General features: G+C 41.7%; 2 protein-coding genes across 5 annotated transcripts in view; both read right to left on the bottom strand.

Annotated features, from left to right (window-relative positions):
- Positions 1-3,623, bottom strand: part of COPB1 (COPI coat complex subunit beta 1) — a 32,973-nt gene extending 29,350 nt beyond the window's left edge. Inside the window, exons 1-2 of one of the 3 annotated variants that reach the window (XM_074276604.1) lie at positions 3,487-3,623; positions 1,776-1,919 (exon numbers count right to left, since the gene is read on the bottom strand). In XM_074276604.1, coding sequence (XP_074132705.1) covers positions 1,776-1,866 — 91 coding nt within the window. In that variant the 5' untranslated portion in view covers positions 1,867-1,919; positions 3,487-3,623. Of the gene's footprint in view, positions 1-1,775; positions 1,920-3,479 lie in introns of all 3 variants that reach the window. The other 2 variants (XM_074276605.1, XM_074276607.1) reach the window with 2 other exon arrangements.
- A 4,089-nt stretch (positions 3,624-7,712) lies between these two features.
- On the bottom strand, positions 7,713-19,445 carry PSMA1 (proteasome 20S subunit alpha 1). Of its 2 annotated transcripts, XM_074276602.1 has the most exons (10): positions 19,346-19,445; positions 17,700-17,744; positions 17,323-17,424; positions 17,086-17,189; positions 12,907-12,995; positions 12,291-12,361; positions 10,808-10,937; positions 9,435-9,514; positions 8,529-8,639; positions 7,713-8,075 (listed from the first exon to the last, which is right to left on the bottom strand). In XM_074276602.1, the coding sequence occupies exons 1-10, from the start codon at positions 19,346-19,348 to the stop codon at positions 8,019-8,021; spliced, it is 792 nt and encodes a 263-aa protein (XP_074132703.1). In that variant the 5' UTR covers positions 19,349-19,445; the 3' UTR covers positions 7,713-8,018. The 2 variants fall into 2 exon arrangements, with proteins under 2 accessions (XP_074132703.1, XP_074132704.1); XM_074276603.1 differs by lacking the exon at positions 17,700-17,744 and having other exon boundaries at positions 17,323-17,468; positions 19,315-19,416.
- Positions 19,446-21,224: the final 1,779 nt, after the last annotated feature.

The raw sequence follows: 21,224 nt of genomic DNA, 5'->3' as shown, positions 1-21,224 counted from the left end.
TGGATTTATCATATATTTTGACATATTTAACATGTATTGGACTACCTGCCACCTAGGGGAGAGGGCTGGGAGAAGGAGGGAAAAATTTGGAACGGGAAGTTTTGCAAAGGTCAGTGTTGAAAAATTACCCATGCATATGTTTTGTAAATAAAAAAACTATAATAATAAAAAAAAATTGCTAAGACCCTATCACATCCTTCATCTCCTACACAAAATTCAGTGGCTCTCTATTCCCTTTAAGATCAATTACAGTTCTTTTTTTGGTATTTAAATCTCTTCACTATGTATACCTCCCCATCTCTTTACATTCTATTCTTCTCCATATATTGCACGAGCCAGTCCTACTGACACCCTCATTGTCTTTCACATACAGTACACCTTTTCCATGCTTTTGCAAAGGCTGTTTGCCACACACAGATGTTCTTCCTCTTAACTTTCAACTCTTAGAAGAATCTCTGTCTTCCTTTACTCAGCTCAAGTATCAGCTACAAAAAGTGTTTCCTGATGCCCCCAATGTCACCATACTAATGTCACCAGTTGCATATTTATCTTGTGTTCACGGACTCATTGTTATTTCTCCTCATTAGAACATGAAGTTCCTTAAAGATAGGACTGTTTTAATCTTTGTTTTTCCAGGGCTTAGCCCAGTATTTGGCACACAGTAAATACTTCACAAATGTTTGCTGATTTACTGAATCTCTATTACCCATATTTGCTTTTTATCTTTTGCATGTCTCTTAAAAATTCAATTTGGTTGGTAAATTCCCTATGCATTTGTACCAATCTTTTTAGACATCTTTCTTTCAATCCTATAAAAACTATTTCTCTTTGGGTTTTCAGAATCTTATTCTGAGAAGCTCTGGCCCTTCCAAGTTCCTATCTATGTTTTCCAATAGATTTTTAGGTCATGGGAATCTATTTATCTTTGCTCTTAATTCTGAAATTTACTCTCCCAAAACCTAGCGTGAATGTTGTTATACTACTGTCCTGTATCATGAATTCTAAAACTGAGTGGTCCATCACATTCCCTCAAAGTTCCCAACATATCCACCCCAATATCAAATCACTCCTGTTGGTAAGAATCTGGCACACAATAGAAATTTCCCTTGTTGAATTTTTTTCACATTTTTAAGAGTAGAATTATAATAACTGCAAGTCAAGAAATTATTAGCTGCTCTGCTTTTAGAATCAATAGTTGTAATAGACATCTCGATAAGTGACCCCTCCTTTCCCACTACTATCTCAAGCCTTTGAGCCAGTCTTAAGATCAATTTCCTGAATTGCTCATTTATTTCTTCTTTCGTCCTGGTGGTCAGTAGTATACTGTAATGCCAATAACATTCCACTCCCTCCCTCTGCTGTTCTGGTTCCTGGATTTCCTCACAACTTTTTTTTAATGGCTCTATGAAATCATCCACGTGGAAGCTCTTTCTGTAAGTGCAGATCATCAAACACTCAGACTTACTGGCTTACAGGATGGCTTGGGGCACCGAGGAGTGAAAGATCTTGACATGGGTCACACAGCTTTTTATCACTGCAAGCCCATTCAGAAAAGCATATCCCAAAAGTTAGCCAAAAAGTAATGATTTTTTCCGGCCACAATTCATGAACAAAGTACACTAAACCTTAGTGAGGACTGTGAGCTCTAAGTCAGTCCCCACAAAGATGAAATTGTGGGTCTCTTGTACTGAAATAAAATTAAAATCTACTGTTTCCAATAAATTAGCTTTGAAAACCAAATATGTCCACATCAAGGTTTCCCATCTTTCACTTACCAAGGTCATTCTTTAAGATGATTTCGGATGGCGGTTCTGAATCCATTGGTACATTAATTAATGTGTAACATACATTTTCTGCAGCAGTCATGGTGCTTGGTTACGGCTACTCCACAGCAGGTATTTTTGATGATATTGGAAATTCTAGAATAAGCACAAAATACCATTATTTATAAAAAGCTTCAAAAAGCCAATAAACATAACTGGCAAATAAAAGATACTCAGCTGTGCCTAACAACTTTAAAATGGTTTAAGACTGGCAGCGGGCAGCACGGCATGCCTGATTCTTGCTGGTGGACTGCTTGCTCAAACCCGGACATTTTTAATCTAAAGTCACTTGGGTGTCGGCACTAAATTTGTGGAGGATAGTGTGAGCCTTCGGGAGGGAGAGGCCCTGGGCAGGAGGGGACAAAGTGGCCCAAGCTGGGGAAGCAGAAAAATCAAAGCTTCTGTGCTGATCCTTACTGAGATTAACCCCATGGCCAATGACTATCCTGCCTGGACAAGGTAAGGAGACGCAATCACAATTGTTTATCACAACCTGAATCTAAGGACATTCAAAGGAAGTTGTTTCATTAGAATGAGTAAATAACATATGTAAATAATATGTAAATGAATATGTAAATAATCCGTATGTGTCCAAAGCCTAGTACTCTTAAGTGTATTTGATATTTCTTTAAAAGAGCAGGGTTTTGCCCAGTCTTAAGCCTCCGTGAACTTGCAGCAGTTTAGGCAATAAAGCCTAATGAAGCCACAGAGAAGGCGCCAACCATCTTTGGTGGGGAAAATTCCCAAACTAGGGACAAACCCAGTCTCTCTTCCTCTGTTTTGCCTTAACGGGGTGCATCCCGATACAGTTCCGGGCAGAGGCCTCCGTGTACAAGCGGTGGGACCCTCGCCCATCCCGTTTCCTTTCAAGGCTCGGTGTGCTCCTCTTGGAGAGGAAAGTTTCTCTTCTACCTCCTCTCCCTTACTCTTTACCTGTTCCGATTTTGCTCTACCCAGTTCAGCGTTTTTAAGTTTTCAAAGTGCGACAGAGCCGAGGACATTTTTGGTGGGGGGAATGGGTCCGCGAGCACCGGCAGCGGCCGCAGCTCCCCAGCTGCAGGCCTACCGCACAGAAAGGCGAAGGGCCTGGCAGCGCCTGCCCTCAGGGGGCTTCCAGTCCAATGCCCGTTGATGCAAACACCTGCATGCAAACCGCAGGTAGGAGATGCTTCCTGGAGGAGGCACAGAAGTGGGGGGGACGGGGAGCGAGGGCATTCCCCGCGAGGGGGACGGCCGAAGGAAAAGCCCGGGATCAGGGGCGCGCAAGCCAGGACGGAAGAGCGGGCGGAGAAGAGAGACTCGGGCACGGACGCCCCCCGGGGCTCGGCCTCGACCTGGGCAGGGCCCGGGCTTCTAGCCCTCGAACTCGGAGGCCACTGAAGCCTAGGCCCGCGGGCATGGCTGGAGAGCAGGCCCCGGCTTTCCGGGTGTCAGCCACGGGGGGGAGTGCCCTAAGGGTGGGGGTCAAAGGCCTGACAGACATCCCCCTCCCCGCCTCTCACTCTCGGCCTGGGGGCAGAGCTCCGTGAATAGGGCCGAACAGGCCCCGGGACTCGACCCCTTCCGGGGGCCGCCCTCAAGCTCCTTCCCAGCGAAGCAGCGCGGCCCGGTCTGGGGGCGCCACGGCCCGGACCCCAGCCCAACCTGGACCCCTACCCGCTACCTGGCCCCGGGCGGTGACGGCGAAAGCGGCGGCGGTAGCGGCGGCTCCTCAGAGTCCCGGGCTGACGTGGAAGGGATCAAGACCGAAGCCACCCAGCGTCTACGGAGGCCCGGAGAGGACACGCCTCCTCCCGCCGGGCTGCTTCGCGTCCCACGTCCTCGGCCCCGCCTCCGCCCCTTCCCGCTCACGCTGATTGGTGAAACCAATGCAGCGGTCCGGGAACTCGCCCCCTGCTGGGCGGCGGCGCATTCCCGAGAGCGCTCCAGTTGAGCTGGCGTGTCTCTGCTGCTGGGCTGCAGAAGTTCAGCTCCCCTGCAGCGGTCTATCTAGCAGCACTCCGGGCAACTGCTTACAGAGCGTCGTCTGGGCACTGGGGAAACCCAGAAATTACAACATAATGTAATCTTCAACATGACATTGATATTCCCTATAATTCCCGGAGTGTGTGAGCCTGGGCGCGTCCCTGTTTGCCTCAGTTTCCTCACTTGTAAAATGGGGGTAACAACAGTGCCGACCTCCCAGGGTTGTTGTGAGAATCCGAAGACAGAATGTTTATGAAGCCAGCAAGAACGTTAGGGGACCGCAAGATGCAAGAGAGCGGTCCTGAACCCGGTGCAACTGACTAGACTTCCTGGAAAACACAGCGGTTAAGGATGACTAGGAGAGGGAGGGAGAACACACCGGGCTGCACTAAATAGCCTTAGTCGGGAGGAGAGCAGGTAAGAGGGAAGGAGGGGGTGGAGAAGAGACGATTCTTCGAGCTTAGAATGTGGGGAGATAATGAGTTAAGGTGACTTTGTACCGGGTTACAGAGTCTTGAATGACAAAGAAAGGAACTCATTTCATATTGGCTTGCTATGAACTCAGGTGCTCCTGATGAAATGTGAGCAGAGAGGAGTCCTGATTTAGTCCTCTAAAAAGATTAGTCCGTTACAGGGAATGGGAAGAAAGCCTAACTCCATAAAGAGTTCTTCTTCCAGACACCCCTCCAAAGCTACCTTAGTTAGGATGAATGAAAACTTCCGGTGAGGGGAACCCTGGTGAAAGCCAGTATACTTCAGTCTCTAGTGGACAGCTCTGATTTGTTAGGTTTATGTTATGTGTTTCTCTACAGCTTCCAGGAGAAGTGTATAACCTTGAGCAAATGACATGTTTTTGAAACGCTTGGTGATAGTTATGCACTGTTCTTTTCCCTCAGGAAAAAAATCCCCTATTCCTTCAGATAATCTTTATATGATATGATCTTGAAACCCTTCAAAAAGGCGATCTGTCTCTTTGGGACACTTCCCAACTTATCAAGTAAGTGATAAGTCATCAATGAGTGACATGATGAACTTTTTTTTTCTCAATAGTATTTATTTTTCCAAATATATGTAAAGATAGTTTTATTGTAAGACTTTGTGTTCCAAATTTTTTCTCTCTCCCTTACCTCCCCCATCTCCAAAACAGCAAGCTGGAATAGGTTATACATTTGCAATACTTTAAAATATATTTTCATATTTCTCATGCTGTGCAAGAAAAGTCAGACCAAATGGGAAAAAACCATGAGAGAAAAAATTGAAAGGAAAAAAATGCTATGCTTTAGTCCACATTCAGTCTCCACAGTTCTCTCTCTGGAAATGGATGGCATTTTCCATTCCAAAAACCTGCTGATTTCTTATAAAACAATTATTTCACGACATTCATATACCATAACTTATTCAGCCATTCCCCAACTAATGAGCATCCACTCAGTTTCCAGTTCTTTGCCATTACAAAGAAGGCTGCCACATTTTTGCACATGTGGGTCCTTTTCCCTTTTTTATGATCTCTTTCAGATACAGGCCCAGAAGAGACACTGCTGGGCCAAAAGGTATGTACAGTTTGATAGCCCTTTGAGCATAGATCCAACCTGCTCTCCAGAATGGTGGGAGTTCACAGCTCCAACAACAAAGCATTAGTGTTCCAGTTTTGCCACAGATGATGAACTTTTGAAAGACCTTAAGGATGTTTAGAGAGGAGAAGAAAATATTTAAAGAGGACATGAAAGCTTCGTTTAAATAGCTGGAGTGTTATGAGGTGGAAAATAGATTAGACTTGTTTGGCTTGGTTTCAGAGGGCAGTTAAACTTAGATCTACCACAGAGGGGAATCTATCCCAAGAAACTGGGTTTCCCTTCACTGAAATTCTTCAAGCATAAGCTTGAGATCAGAAGATATTTTGGACCATCTTCCTGAGTTCAAATCTAGCCTAAGACATTATCAGTGTGATCCTGTCCAAGTCACTTCATTGTTTGCCTCAGTGCAATTCACTGGTCCAGCATCACACAAGCCGTGTCTAAGGCAGGAGCTCAGTGACCAGGCTGCACCTCACAGGGGCTGCTGCCCAGTCATAACTGAGGGTCCTGCATGGCTAATCCCAAGGCTCTGCCCTGATGGAGGTGATAACAGTGGCTTGTCTGGGCTGGCAACCGAGTACAGCCTTTCTCTCCTGGCTGGCACTAGGAGGGGCTGAAGGGTGGGTTGTTGGTCTGCTGTCCACAGAAGCTGCTTCTCAGGATAAATGGTGGAGGACACTGGCTGAAGCATTGGTATTCCCAAGGCTCTTGCATTCAGACTCCAGGGATATTTGCATTAGACTGAGGGGAGATGGTGGGCGGTGCTGACTCACCTGGAGCCCCTGGCTTAAATTCTCTAAACCGGTTTCTTCATCTCAAAAAATGGGCCTCCCTAAACCTGTACCACCTGCCTCACAGGGTTATTGTGGGCAAAGTCCTGCACAAACTATAAAGCTCCCTAAGTGTCAGCTATCACCATTAAGGTCAAACTAGCAAATAACCTCCACTTTCAGCAAGGGTCTTTGGGCTGTAATTTTTTACAAGCTTAATTTTCTTAAGTGTATTTAGGCCAAAATGAGTTTAATGTTGCATAATAGTGCTAAGAGGCTGGCCAAGAGATCAGTAGCTGGTGATTAAGATTAAGAATTCACCAGTTTGATGGTCTTGGCTGTTGGAGTCAAGACAAGTCCAATAGACTTGTGATGGAGAGAGCCATCTGTATTCAGAGAGAGAACTATGGAAACTGAGTGTGAATCACAGCATGGCATTTCACCTTTTTTGTTGGTTTGCTTGGTTTTTTTTCCTTTTCATTTTTTTTCTCTTGATCTGAATTTTTTTTTTTTTTTTGGTACAGGGTGATAAATGTGGAAATACATTTACAAGAATTGCACCTATATTGGACTATTTACTGTCCAGGGGAGGGAGAAAAATTTAGAATATCAGGTTTTGCAAGGGTGAATATTGAAAACTATATTTGAATGTATTTTGAAAAATAAAAAGCTATTATTATTAAAACAAACAAACAAACTTAAAGCTTATAACCTAAAAAAAAAAAAATTCATAAGTTTAAGAACAGAAAGGAGAGGCCATCTCCTTTCACCTGGTGATCTCACTGATGGGAACAACCTAAGGGTGTTAATGACAAGAGGAAAGACCTGACAGTACAAAAGTACTTATAGCAGGGTTATTTATAATATTGAAATATTATTAACTATCTAAATATCCAGACTGAGGAATGGTAGAATCTGTTCCCAAGAATGGGAAAGAGTTCCCCCCACATTTGAGGCTGTCCAATTTCCTTTAAAGCTCAGGTAGCATCTTCTACATTTACATTTTCTGATCTTTCATCAATCTCTTATCTTTCCCAACTGAAAGCTGAAAGGGGTCATTTATAAAAACAACAAAAATGGATGATGTACATAGAAAGGATCAACAGAAAACAAACAGGATGTTTATGGCCTTGTCATTCCTTTTTATAATAAATTTGGAAGGTTTCAATTTTTAAAGAGTGATTTCCCCCCCCCCCTGAGGCAATTGGGGTTAAGTGACTTGCTCAGGGTCACACAGCTAGGCAGTGTTAAGTGTCTGAGACCAGTTTTGAACTCAGCTCCTCCTGACTTCAGGGCTGGTGCTCTATCCACTGGGCAACTTAGTTGCCCCCAAAAGTGATTTTTTAAAAAAGAATCATCCCTAGATAATTTGGTGGTTCCTCCCACCCCAGGATCCTCTATTCCAGCCTTACTGCCTTGTCACTCTCATTTGGGCTGAGAATAAAGGGCATATACTTTTTCCCTTTCAGTAAAGCAAATTTCAAGAAAATTAAAAATCACACAGTAACTTCTAACAATGGAGACATCAAGTGACAGGTTTTTTTTTTTTGTTGAAACTGTCAAAGAAAAAAATACCATGATCAGTTGAAACAATTTTATTTCACAGTTGCCTTTAAAATCATAAAGACAAAATGTTTCCCATATAAAAACAGGAGTGCTGATACCCCATTCTTTCTAGAAAATGATTACATCCTCCCTCTTAAAGAAAATGCACCCAGTTATAACCTTTCAGTTAGGTTTCTTGGGAAAATCCTTCCAGGACTGATTCCTAAGAGCGTCTCATTCTGTAACTCTGCATCTTGTTGAAAGCATGGATAATAACTGGCATATGGAGAGAAGTGTTCCTTTTAGACTTGCTAACATAGACATAGACTGGCCGACACAAATCAGTGCTCCATTGGCTCATCAGCCTTCTCTGGAGGTTCATCAGTAGGCTGAGCAGGCTGAAGAGGAAAAACACAAAGAGGACATTCAGTCAACAGCAACCACACAGCAGGTGGTTAGCTCCAGACAGTAAATAAAGCCATATTCTGAATAGCATGGGGTAATTTTTGTTTTGTAAAATTATACTGACAAGAATTAGGGCCTGACCCTAAACCTCCCATCACTGACTCCTACTTAGTCTTAATGTTCACTCAGATCTCACCTCCTGTCTTTGTTTTCTGTCATTTTCTTCTTATATTAATGGAAGTACTTTTTCATTCCTACTTGATACTCATTCCTTTCAAAACAGAATTTACATTTACCTATTCCTTAACCATCATTTAGATTATAATCTGATTATATTTCTGCAAAAGGTTAGAAAAATCTTTTCAATGGGGCTGCAAGATATATATATATTTAAAAAGGATATGAGAGAAAAAAAAGTCTGGTTTGCAAGGAGCTCCATGACCTACCTGTGCTTTTCTCTGTGGTCTTTCTTCAAGACCTTCCAGGAAAGGAGACACGTCATCATCATCATAGATTGTGAACTCCAAGTCTTTCCCAACAATTCCAATGGAAACATTCTGGGAAGCAAAATTTAAAAAATATCAAAATACAATGTAAGCTATAAATGCCTCATAAAGCTGCTACGAAATTGGCTCTTCCATCTGGAGACAGAAACAAAAATCAGGCCAAGAAACACCTAATTAAGAAAAGAAAGATGGAAATTCTTTATTGGATTTAATGGGTTTTGTCTTAAAATAAAGAAGGAGATGGAATAGACAGTTTTACAAAAAATAAAAATCTTTTTAAAAATTTGATCATTTATAAACTTAAAAAAAAAATCAGACTATAGCCATATTTTTTCCTTCTTCTGATTTCTGTGAAATGTTAGATAATCTGCTTGTAAAATTTACTAACTCCCTCGTAAGAAACTTAACATCTAATAAGTGGAAAAAACATTTTTGATTTATCAGCTAAAAGTAATTACAGAATTAATGGGGAAAAAATACATCATTTCCTACAACACTGGACAGACCATAATAAATAATATATTTAATATAAATAAGGCATACATAATATAAATATATAAACAATAATAAAAATATTATAAATATAAATTATAAATAAATCATGCAAAACTTTAGTTCTCCCTAGAAAAATTAAGCCCCAGACAGGTTGTTTACTCAATTATGGCCATCTGGGAAGAGGGCTAGGAAAATTGGGGTTGGAAGGTACAATTGTATGGTGAGAAGAAAGCCCAGTTACCTCTTTCCAATCTAAATCAGGCTATATGACTTTTATTTCAGCATCATGACATTAATTTCATATCAATTCCATTAATGAATGAAATGTAACTGAAAAACAGTGAAGTTTACCTTTGTAGTTAGGTCCTGTTCTGCAGGAAGTGTTTCCCGTAAGGCACGCAGACCATGCTTCACCAGCTCATTCAAATTGCCTAGAAGGGCAAAAATAACTGAGTTTGTTTTACCTTACAAGTCAAACTTCTATTTATCAAACCTGCCATTTTAAATCCATGTTTTGCCTAAATATTTAGCACTTATCAAGCAAACCAGCCATCAAACTCAATAATTAGTCACAAATACTTTAATTTAAAAAAAAAAAAAAAAAAAAAAAAAAAAAAAAAAAAAAAAAAAGCTCATCAACAGCACTCGATCAATCAAGATTAAATTTGCCTTCTGGAGAAAATACTCGATGGTTTCTTCAGTTTGTTTTACTATGTGATAAGGTTAAACTGAGGTTTTGGGTCATAAAAGCACACAGTATGTATAGTTAAGCTGTAAGAATGAGTCTGTCTTTTCAATGATGAAGTGATTCCAGCCAATTCCAATGGATTTGTGATGAAGAGAGTGCATCCAGAGAGAGGATTATGGGGAATGAATGTGGTCCCCAACATAATATTTGCACTTTTGTTGTTGTTTGCTTGATTTTTGTTTTCTTTCTCATTTTTTCTTCCTTTTTGATCTGATTTTTCTTGTGCAACAAGAAAATATGTACACAAGGATTGCCCATGTTGATCCTATACTAGATTGCTGTCTAAGGGAGGGGATGGGGGGAAGGGAAGGAGAAAAATTTGGAACATAAGGTTTTACAAGGGTGAATGTTGAAAGCTATTTTTGCATGTATTTTGGAAATAAAAATCTATTATTAAAAATTAAAACAAAACACAATAATTGAAAACAATAAAATAAAAAAGAATGAGCCTGCCAGGCAAGTGCTGCCTCCTGGACTTACTTCTCTAATTGCACTCAGTTCTTGCTATTTTTCTCTCCAAGATGCCTTACATATGAAGGTCAAAATGGACTCAGTGACAAAAAAAGAAATCAGAAAAAAGGCTTAAGAATTTTTAATATGCCCTACCTCTAGTCTTTCCTTTCCTATTCCCTACCCCTTTACCCCACTATAGAGAAGTATAGGCTTTTGTTAATCTCATCTCTTAGCTCCCCTCTTTTAGTCTTTCTCTCTCAATTATTGTAAGTTGAAAGATGTTGATTATCGATTATGGGCTTGGCTAGCTGAAGGAGCAGAATCTAGACTTTTAGAAAGGCTTCTGAGTAGGGGTAAAGACCAGAATATGGCAGGGGCAGGGGAAGGAAAGTAGGTTATATTTGTGGTAAGACAGTCCAGCGCAGGGAGCCTTCATAATAATGCTGTTAATTTTCTTCCTTAAAAGGACTGTAGCTTTCACTCTCTCATTAAGGAGTTGAAAAAGAACAAGCATATGACTTACAGTCACTAAACTTGGACATACACCGCTCCAAGTAAGTACGGGCAGACTGTGAACGGGCTCCAATGGACATAGCCCGACAATCAAAATAGTTTGCAGATGGACAAGTTTGGAAGATGTGAGGACCCATATCCTGAAAAAAGAAAAAATACATGTTAATTGCTTAAGTTAGATATGAAAAAAAAAAAAAAAATTCCATGATGTTTATGATAAATCTGGATATAATGTGATTGAATTTCTTAAATTTTTTTATTTTTAATTTTTTAATTTCCCTTTTTAATTTTTTAATGCAATTTTAAAATTTCTTTTGAAATTTCTTAAATACAAAGTACATAATAATTTTATTTTTCATAATCTGGAAAAAAGATAAAAATAAATACAATTTTGCTTAAATAAGAAAACAATTTATGGACAGACTAAAACGCCTCCAAAAGGAGATAAATTATAGCAAACTCCCAACCAGGACTATGTTAACCAGTTTTGGTTTTGTTTTGCACGAAATATGTATATAAAACATGCTTATACCAGTGGTTTTTATATTAGAAAAAAAAAGTCCCCTATCTCGATGAGCCTATTAACCCATTCTCAGTGTATAAACATTCAGCTCAAGCTGCTGAATCTGACAGATCAATGAACCTGAAGTCAGGAAGGCTTGAGTTCAAATCCTCAGACAGCAGAGTGATTTTGGCCAAGTCATATAACTGCTGCCTGTATCAGTTTCCCCATCTGTAAAATGGGGATATTAAGAGCACTAATCTCACAGAATTGCTGTAAGAATCTAATGAGATAATAACTATAAAATCCTAGGCACCCTAAAAACATGGGGGGGAAAATGCTAGCTATTAGTGTAATTGTTATTAAGTACCTTTTGAAGTTATTATTCCATATAATTACCAATGAAGCTCAGAATGACAGTTCAAAGATAACTTTTTTTCAGGACACTATACCTACTATATCAGAAAAGTAGACTCACAGTTCAGAAAGATTTTCAATAAAGTAGTTGAAACAAAGTTGAAAAAAAAGTTTTTCTGATTAAATGCAGTTTTATAAAAACTCAATTAAGCCAACCATGCTACTGTTTAAACATTTCAGTAAGTCAAAATGTGAATGTGCCTTTTTGCTTCACAGTGGTTATTAGTATACATATGAATATGCAAAAGATTTGAGATTTATGTCAGCAGCATAAGGACTTCTAGTGTGGGAACTCCTTCCACCTGCTTCATTACAACTTAACAGAAAAGTTCAGGGGAGCTGCCTGGGACACACAGAGCTCCAGTGAGTTACCTAATGGTCATAGAGCCAGTAAGTGTAAGAAGCAGGACTAAATCTGAATTTTGCTGACTTTCCTGTACTGCCTCTGATTAAAAATATGCAGATACAGATTATAGACATATATCTATATCTGCTTACGAGATGAATAGCACTTCATAAGAGAAAGCTACTTTAAACATTTAATTTCATTCAATAGAGATGAGTTTGTACTTACATCATAGCCAGCAATGAGCAGTCCCACGCCATATGGTCTCCGGCCGTAACGCTGTGTTGGTATCTGGGTCTCTTAATCTAGTTAAAGACTCTTACTAAATGTGCATAAACAGATTGTTTCTTTTCAAGATGTCTTCCTTAATCTAAGGAAACCATGTGACTCTTGGGATATCATGGTTTAGCTCTCAAATTATACCATTTTTATGACAAACAATATGCCCCTCATATGCCAGTATAAATTTGTGAAATCACCTCATTTTTTTGTTTGATAAAACAGTGATCTGAGTTTTCTCTTTAGACTAAAATTCAACATTTGGGGGTCTTCACCAAATCAAAGCATAAATCCCCAAGGACTTTTCTCATGCAGGATGCCACTTCATGGTGCAGAACTTTCAAGAAGCATGGATGTTATGCATTATTTGGGATAGTCTGCTGGGACTTAAAATCTCCAGTTTCCACATGGCTCCAGGAATAGTATGTGCATATGTACATATATGTGGGATTCTAAGCAACATCAGTCACTTTCAAAGATGTGGTCAGAGGCAACCAAATCCCTTGTCTTAAACACATTTACAATCTCCAAGCTCATACCCATAATTATTAACACAAAAAGATACTGCTTCCAATTAGAGAAACTAGGCGAGACACCGGAAGAGGTCTATCAAACACAAATCTGGAATCCAGACACTCCTGACGCATGAAGTTGCTAGAAAACAAATAAAAAAAACTAGAATTTTAAAACCCAAGACAGTTTCTTCAAATGAATATGTTGGTTTAATTTTTACGTGGCTTTGGGGATTCTTTTCAGACATTGACAAAAATTAGGAAAATTCCCTTTTGAAGCCAACAGGTTAGAATTATTAGATCAAATAAAGGTAAATGTACTGAATTATAGATATATGATAGAAATACAGATATAGAATTATAGTTCTCAATTTAGAATACATAAATCCTCCAAGATGTTGCTATAAACTTGGATGGGAAAAAAGTTACATCTTTATTTTTAAATGACACTTAGCATTTTCATTAATGATTTTAAAAAGAGGTCCATTGCTTTCATCAGTGACAGTAGGATTCTTGACCAATAAAGGGCCAAAATTTCTCTATCTACAAGGGCACTGGAGAAGAAACAAGCACTCAGATAAATGTGTTCCAAATTAGAATAGAAATATAAAGTGCTGTGATCAGAGCCTATGAAAAATGAAGGCGCTCCAGAAGACCATAAAAACAAGATCACCCACTCCAGAGATGAATATTAGGGCCGAATTGATCTTTAATTTTTTATAAGTAAGCTAGAAGAAGAAAGTACGCAGTGAACCTTCCAAGTTGGCAGCTCACCCTGAGCTCTCCTAGGAGCAGAGTGCCAAGCTGCTGCAAGCACACAGCACACTACAAGTCCTCAACCAATACTGGCTGAATTTTATCGAATAAACTATGTGAAGAACTCCTGAAGATGTGTGAAGAGCCCAAAGAGTGGCAGCCGAGCTTCATAATGAGCAGCAGATGCAAGGCTGTATATTTAAGGAAAACTATTCCAGGTTATTCTTATAAAATTACAGCTGAGGAAAGGGACTGAGTAGTCACTGCTGAGAATTCGCTTTTATTGTGCTGGGGTCAAGATAAAGCCAACGTCTGAGGGCTGCCCACTAGTCATTGAACTGGTAAAGAGTTTAGCTAGGACAGAGTACTTGGCCAAGGAAATGCTAAGCACCAACAAAAACTTGGGAACCAGAAAAAACCTATAGGAAGCCACAGTCTATCTGCCTGTTTTGTTCCATTTTAGCTGCCGTGGGTTGTTTGTCCTTTATTTTGGAGAACCACTGACACCATGGGTGACATCTCAAATCGAAGAAGAACTGGATTTAGGTTGGGCAGAGTTGTACTGAGGTGTCAGCTCCTCTCTCTTCGAGTCATCAAAGTCCAGTGGCAAGACAAGTAGGGATGCCAGGGATGCCAATGGATGGCACTGGCAGATTTAAAGCCGGTCAAGCTTTAAAGGTTCCAAAACACCCGCTTCAGCTGCCTTCATAGCCTTTGGAACAAACTGTTCTCGTCCCCCTTCCTCAGGACTAAATCCTCACAGGCCTGAGGGTCACCAAGAGGACACGAGATCAGTCTGAGTGGGTGTGGCTGCGGCCCAGGCTGCAGCTTCTTGGACCCCGGTAAGAGCTGGATGAAGATGGACACAACAAGTGGAAGAGTAGCCCTGAAAAGGGGTCGGTAGCCCTCACACCAGAGGTGCGAGTCATACCTGAGCACCTTGGACAGAAGAAGGCCACTGAAGAGATCAGCAAGGCTGTATGGTAGGAAAAACGCCGGGGTCAGGACTCGGGAGCTCTGACTTTCAGTCCCGCATTGTCACTAATCAGTTATATGATTCTGGAGGAATCACAAGAAGACTGGACCAAGATTCTAAAGTTCTAGGAAAAGGACACAGTAAAAACTGGCCAAAACTTAGTTATAGAAAGGTGTTAAGAAAAAAGGGATGTGAATAAAGTCTCCAGAACTTCAGTCCAACTACCTAACACTCAAAAAACCTCAACACAGACTTCTCTGATAAATCCCAGAGAAACAGGAACCACTTAAAAAGCATGATGCTCTTCCTTCTCCATCATTCTAGAATACTATTTGAATTGTAAAGTCCAATGCTCTAAGAATTGCTACTTTAGAGGGCGGCAAAACCTGTTGAAAATATTAATGATGTGTAACAATTTTTTTTTTGGATATACATTCACACATATGCCTAAGAAGGGTTTATAAAATAACCTCTTATGGATCTGTCACCCATGAATTTAAGGGAAGTTGGGGACATCTGGAAAACATCTTTAACCTTTCGAAGATAACCACCACAATCCTTCCCCCAGTGCTAATGTCAAACTGAATGAAGTGTTTATCTAACTCAAGACAGTTCTAAAAAAACAGATATTCTATATCAGGCAAAGTATTTCTGGTAAATATTTTCTACATCTCAAAATGTAATTTGGACTTGTTTTACAGCTGCAGAGAAATAAACCGCCATTTAAAGATATATTCAGCTAGTTATTCACAAAAATAAATAGGTGGCTAAAATTGTATGTTTCTTCAGAGACTGCTTTCTGGGTGTGCATGGATGTTTGTGTATGTGTCCGAGTTGAAAACAAAACTCTTACTGCCTAGATGAAAGCAAACATGAGGCTTCTGTTTCACTTTCTATGACCAAAATGAATTTTCTGAATAAGAGTTCCTGCCTTAATTGACATATGAAAATTTGTGTGTTGACTCTGATTTATAAGTAAAATAAAAGCATATGTTGGATATATATTATTTTAAAAAGATAAGCTGATTTTTTTTTGGGGGGGGGGCAGAGTTCCCTCCTGCCAAAAAAAAAAAAAAAAAATAAAAATAAAAATAAAACCTATCTTCCTTACTGTCTATCTGATGTGAAGGAAGAGGAAGCTCTTTTTTTTTTTTTAAGCAATATTTGACATCAACTCCTCTCCACTTAATTAGGAAACCACTAAAGCCATAGGAAACTAACTAGAAATCATAACCAGTCAGTCCCCAGGTCATAATACTCTGCTTTGACCATCAAGCAGGAGGACCTCTGGCTCCTCCCTGCTACTGTAAACACACCTGCTCTCCTCTCCCTCTTGCTGGTGGATATACAAGCATCACTACCATGAAAGGTTAACAGTCTAGTGCCCCATGGCTCTCTGTCACTGTGATTCTATGATACTGTGTGCTCACCTTTCCTCAAACCATCCCACTTTCTCATAACCTTCCACTGCACCCTCTGGAACTCTCATTCCATTGGTAACAAAATTCCTTTACACCTGTGCCCTTCCCACAGAAATGAGTGGGTAAATCACCTTTATTTAATTTTTTATTTCCATGTTATTTTCTACTCATAGAATGCAAATACTTTGAGGACAGGGGCAGTTTCATTTTTGACTTTGCATTCCAGGTGCCTAGAACATAACACATAGTAGATGCTTAAAAATCCCCACCAAACTCTTGCTCAAAGTTATTGAATATAGGAGTTGGGATTCTCATCCAGGTGTGTGATAGCTGTATAGGTAATAGCTAGCATTGACACTGCACCCTGAGGTTTACAAAGCACTTTACATACACCATCTAGTTTAATTCTAACAATAACCTGAGATGCTGGTGCTATTACCTACATGTTACAGATCAGGCAACTGAGACTGAGAGAAATCGAGTGCCTTGTCTAGCGTCCCACAGCCAGTAAGAATGGCCGCAGCTCACATTTCTAAGGCAGCTGCTTGGTGCCAGGTTCTGTGCTAAGGGCTTGATGACTGTCTCACTGGATCTTTTCAACAACCCTGGAAGGCAGGTGCTATTATTAGGATTAAATGACTTGCCTGGGGTTCCACTCAGGATCTCTTCCCCAATACTCCATATGGTCTGGCCAGGGAGCATAATTGCCCTCAATTTACAATAAGTTGGAAGGAGATGTAGAAATCGCCTAGAGGCTTGATGTCCAACTCAAATGGAGCCCACTGACTTCTGTCTGCCAACTACAAGTGCTTCTGGTTCAGGCGGGAGGTGGCCTGGGTGCCACTCCTCTGATCTGGTCTGAGCCCTCTATCTTGAGAGAACTCCAAATCCAGTGCTTGGCACTCTGTCAAACTGCCTCCTCCACAGTAGTTAAATAATAGCCCTTAAGATGTGGTTTTGGCCATCTCTCAAAAAAGTAAACGTTAATCTGAGTATCATTTGGCAAAACGTCACTACACAACTCAGGAAGGACATTATTCTCCTAGCACGGAAATGGCCCCCAAACACTCCGTACTCACCACAAGAGCCTAGCATCAGCAGTGAGCCCAGCAATTGAGATCCCAATATGGTTATCAACATGTAGAATTTTTTTCTGATGAGCTGCCAGTTCTGATTGTGCCCTCTACATATGTGGAGATAATAAAGAAAAAGAAAACAAATTTTAGTCTATTATTCTACAATGAAATATGAAGTTGCCATAGTTTCTAAGAATGTGAAATATTTATTCTAAAAATTCGCTTCTCTACTTTACTTACCTTCAAAGCAACCAGTACAGCATGGGTTTTTGATTTCAGGCCCACGGTAGCTGAGCCTTGTTTGACAGCTTCCATTGCATATTCTATTTGATGAATTCTGCCCTAAAAAAGAAAAAAAAGGGGAAATAATAAATATTCTAGAAACTCTGTAATGTGAAAATAATGTATTATTTTATATATACATACATATATATATAGTTAAATCAAGTGTTTCAATTTAATTGGAAGTTTCAGAAATATCTGCAGAAATCTATCATCTTCCATTTACTCAATAAGATTATGCCACATGACAACATCTAATGAGATGTGTTCTTAATATAGTTTTAACATCACTAAGATATTGCCAACAATTGAAAAGAAAGGGATTTTTTTTTTACCTGAGGGCTCCAAACAGTGACATCATTGTCATACTGGTTACGAAACTGAAAGCAAAGGAAAAACTGCATTAAGTATAAAGGGCATCATTGCAAATCCTAGCTGTTGATCTAACAACACAAATCCTTTCTTTTTATAATTTTTTTTTTAAGAAATATGCTTAGTTTTCAACATTTACCCTTGCAAAAATTTGTTTTAAGTTTTTTTCTCCCTCCCTTTGCCCCCTCCTTTAGAAGGCAAGTAATCCAGTATATATTAAACATGTGCAATTCTTCTATACATATCTCCACATTTATCATGCTGCACAAGAAAAATCAGATCAAAAAGGAAAAACTGAGAAAAAATAATTGATTTTCAATATTAACCTCAAAATATATTTATTTCATTGAATAGTTTCCAATCACACTTTTAATACCCATTTAAGAAACTTTGGAGTTTTGAATTCTTTCTTCCCCGATACCTCCTCCCACCCACAGAGAAGGAAATGGGTACATTAAATCATACAAAACATTTCCACGTTGTTGGGCATACAGACCTTCTCAATTTCCGAAATAGTCTACCTCAGGTAACAGAATGCTCACGGGCTCACAGCACACAGAGATGGGAGAGATTTGGGGAAATCCTAGTTTGAGCCCCGCTTTTAGAGCGGGAGGAGCGAAACCAGAGCGTTCTATGTACAGTAGCTGCCCACCTTTGTCTGTTTGATCCCAGGTCCCCTAACTTCAAACCAGCAGCTCTTTTCCCGAGTTTTTAGGGCACTCCCACCAACGCAGGGCAAACAAGCCCCCTGACGAGAGGCCGTGCAAAGGGGGGGCGCATTCCCTGGAGCAGGCCGCAGAGGAAGGGCAATGGGAACTTTCCGGGAAGCAGAAAGGCTGCGCTGCTGATGGAAAACACCAACCATCGCCACCGGCATGAGCCCGGGGACTCCCGGTGTGGGCTAAGTGCTTCCTCGGCCGACACTCCCTGGGACGGGGTCAAAAGCTTCCGGGGACCCAGAGAGGGGCAAGTCCAAGTACAGCAGAGGGGGAACGGCAAGGATGCAGAGCCTGGGGGGCGTCGAGGGCTCTGCCACAGTGACCCAGCCATGAGAACTCAATATTCCTCTCTGGTCAATTTCCTACAATAAAATGAGGAGGGGGCAGGGGGGGATCCGTGCGCTTTACAATAAACTCATTTGGGAGTGCAGGGGGTTGGACCGAATGGTCTTCCCCGAGGCCCTGTCCCGGCAGGCAGCGATGGGCCGAGGAGACAGAGAATTGAGGCCCTTTCCCACTCTGGGTCTGTTTCCCCGGAAGTCAAAGGGTTGGACAGGAAGGCTGGGTCGTAAAGCGGGGGGACCCGTGGGGGACAGACCCCCCGGGAATTCCACCCACGCGGGCCCCGGAGGGCAAGGAGCGGAGGCCGAGAGACCGGGGCCGCCGGCGGGAGGGCGGGCAGCGGCAGGCCGCAAGCGCCGAGGCCGAGGCCGGGCCAGCATCCGGCCCGACATGCTGAATCACGGCTTCCCCACCAGGCCGAGGAGCCCGGCCAACTTTATGCCCGCCGGCTCGCCCCAAACCCCGGAGGGATGCGCTTCTTCGCCCAGGCCTCCGGGGTCCCCCCCGGATCCCTCACCCGCTCCCCTTCCATGCTCCCCCGGACGCACCATTTTCTCTGTGCTGGCCAAGCGCAGACCTTCTGTGGAGCGGCGGGACCGGGCGAATCTGCCTCTGCTCTGTGCACGACAAAGCGGGTCTGCGGGGCGGGGCGACGGCGGCTGCGGCGCAGGCAAGAGCAATCCAAAAGAGAGACATCGATCGACTCCATCGCTTTTCCTTCCTTCCTCTCTTCCTCCCCACCCGCAAAAACGAGATCGAGGCTCTGGCTGGGCGGGAAATCCGTGCACTTCCGCCAGGCGCTTTCGAAGCCTTTAGCAAGGCGTATATGGGTCCCGTCATCAGGGCCTCCTTTAAATTCGGGTTCATTCCCCAGCCGGCCTCCTTACTTTCCTCCTCAGGCAAAGGAAAGAGCACTAAAAAGTCGAGTCGGGAGACCCCTCCCCCCCTGGGGACTTGGGAGAGAGCCGTGGTGCAAAGTGCCGGAGCCGCGGGCGCTTTCTCTCCCTGGGGATGTCGGGTATTTGCTTGTGTGCCCGCTCTTGCTTATAAGAATCCCTAAGAACCAGAAATGGCAGCAAGTAAGTTATAGTAGGTTTAATTCACTGAAATAGGGAGAATTACACGTTATGCCTATCAGGGACGTGATATTTGGAATTGCTGTTACCTATTGTGGACGTAATCTTAAAGCGGGAGACATTGCCCGGAATAGCGCCTCAAGGCACTGGAATCTAGACGCCCAGATGTTAGCGCCGTCTCTGCCCCGTCCCGGGGTGTAATGGCTCCGAAGCGTCCGGACGCCGCGTTTGTGCGTTATAACTACAGCAAAGCATTTCCCTGAGTACAGGGAAACGGCGAAAGTTCGTTTGTGGCGAGGCCGGGCCCAGGAGCCGGTCCGAATCGGTCACGAGGCTGGCCCTGAGACAGCTGGAGAGCGTTATCGTCCGACGGGGCGGAGGGAGCTAGCGCTGCTGTGGGGGATCCCCGGTCTTTTCGTGCGTAATTTCTAACCGTGGGTGTCGCCCCAGAGTCTGCCCTGAGTCCCCTTCTCTCTCCGGATCTCTCTCAGTGACATTATTATCTCTCACGGGCTCAGTTACCACGTCGGTGCAAGTGACTCCCAAATCTACTTATCCATTATTAGTTACCATCACTATTTCTCTATTGGCTGGATGTCTTAAGCTCCACCCCCAAATTACATCATCTATCAAACCATCCCTCTGGATAGTCTCTAATTCATTCAAAGATACCACCATTTTTCTAGTCTCTAGATTCACCACTGTCTCTCACCTTCCATGTCTAATATCGAATTCACTCCCAAATCCTGTTCTTTCTATTTCCACAGCATCTCTTGCGGCTCCTACTTTAGGCAGGCCGTCCGTCACCTTTCATCTAGACTATAGCAACTTCCACTAATTTGTCTCCTTGCACCAATTCTTCTATATCTTCTGTATCTTCTATATAGCTGCCAGATTATTATTCCTTTTTAAAAAATATAAATATTAAATATATTAAATATAAATAGTATTTATTTTTCCAATTACATGTGTAGAAAATTTTAAACATCCATTTAAATAAGATTTTGAGTTATAAAATTTTCTCCCTCCTTACGATCCCCCCTTCCTAAGACAACAAGCAATCTGATATAGCTTATGTGCAATCATATAAAACATATTTTTACCAACTGATATTCCTTATGATCAGGTCAGATCATATCCCTCTCCCCTCCTCAATAAAGTCTAGTCGTTTCCTATTTCTGTTAGAATAAAATAAAAATTCCTCTCCATTTTTAAAAAGTCCTTCATAATCTTATCTACACCTGCCCTTCTACCTTTATAACAGTATATATACATACAGCTTTCTGGTTGATTTCCCTTCTTCAAGGGCTTCCCCATCCCAATCCATGTTCCACTAAACTGCCCACTTCCT

Source organism: Sminthopsis crassicaudata, chromosome 6, assembly GCF_048593235.1.
Source record: "Sminthopsis crassicaudata isolate SCR6 chromosome 6, ASM4859323v1, whole genome shotgun sequence".
Classification (NCBI taxonomy): domain Eukaryota; kingdom Metazoa; phylum Chordata; class Mammalia; order Dasyuromorphia; family Dasyuridae; genus Sminthopsis; species Sminthopsis crassicaudata.
The sequence above is the reverse complement of the archived record's forward strand: the minus strand, read 5'-3'. Positions and strand labels throughout refer to the sequence as shown.

What these genes read in the sequence shown, in the direction of transcription:
- PSMA1 (XM_074276602.1), bottom strand. An exon ending in TGCTCATTGCTGGCTATGAT is followed by an intron (nt 10,938 to 12,290) that starts GTAAGTACAAAC and finishes TTCTTTTTTCAG; the next exon opens with GATATGGGTCCTCACATCTT. An exon ending in TATGTCCAAGTTTAGTGACT is followed by an intron (nt 9,515 to 10,807) that starts GTAAGTCATATG and finishes TTGCCCTTCTAG; the next exon opens with GCAATTTGAATGAGCTGGTG.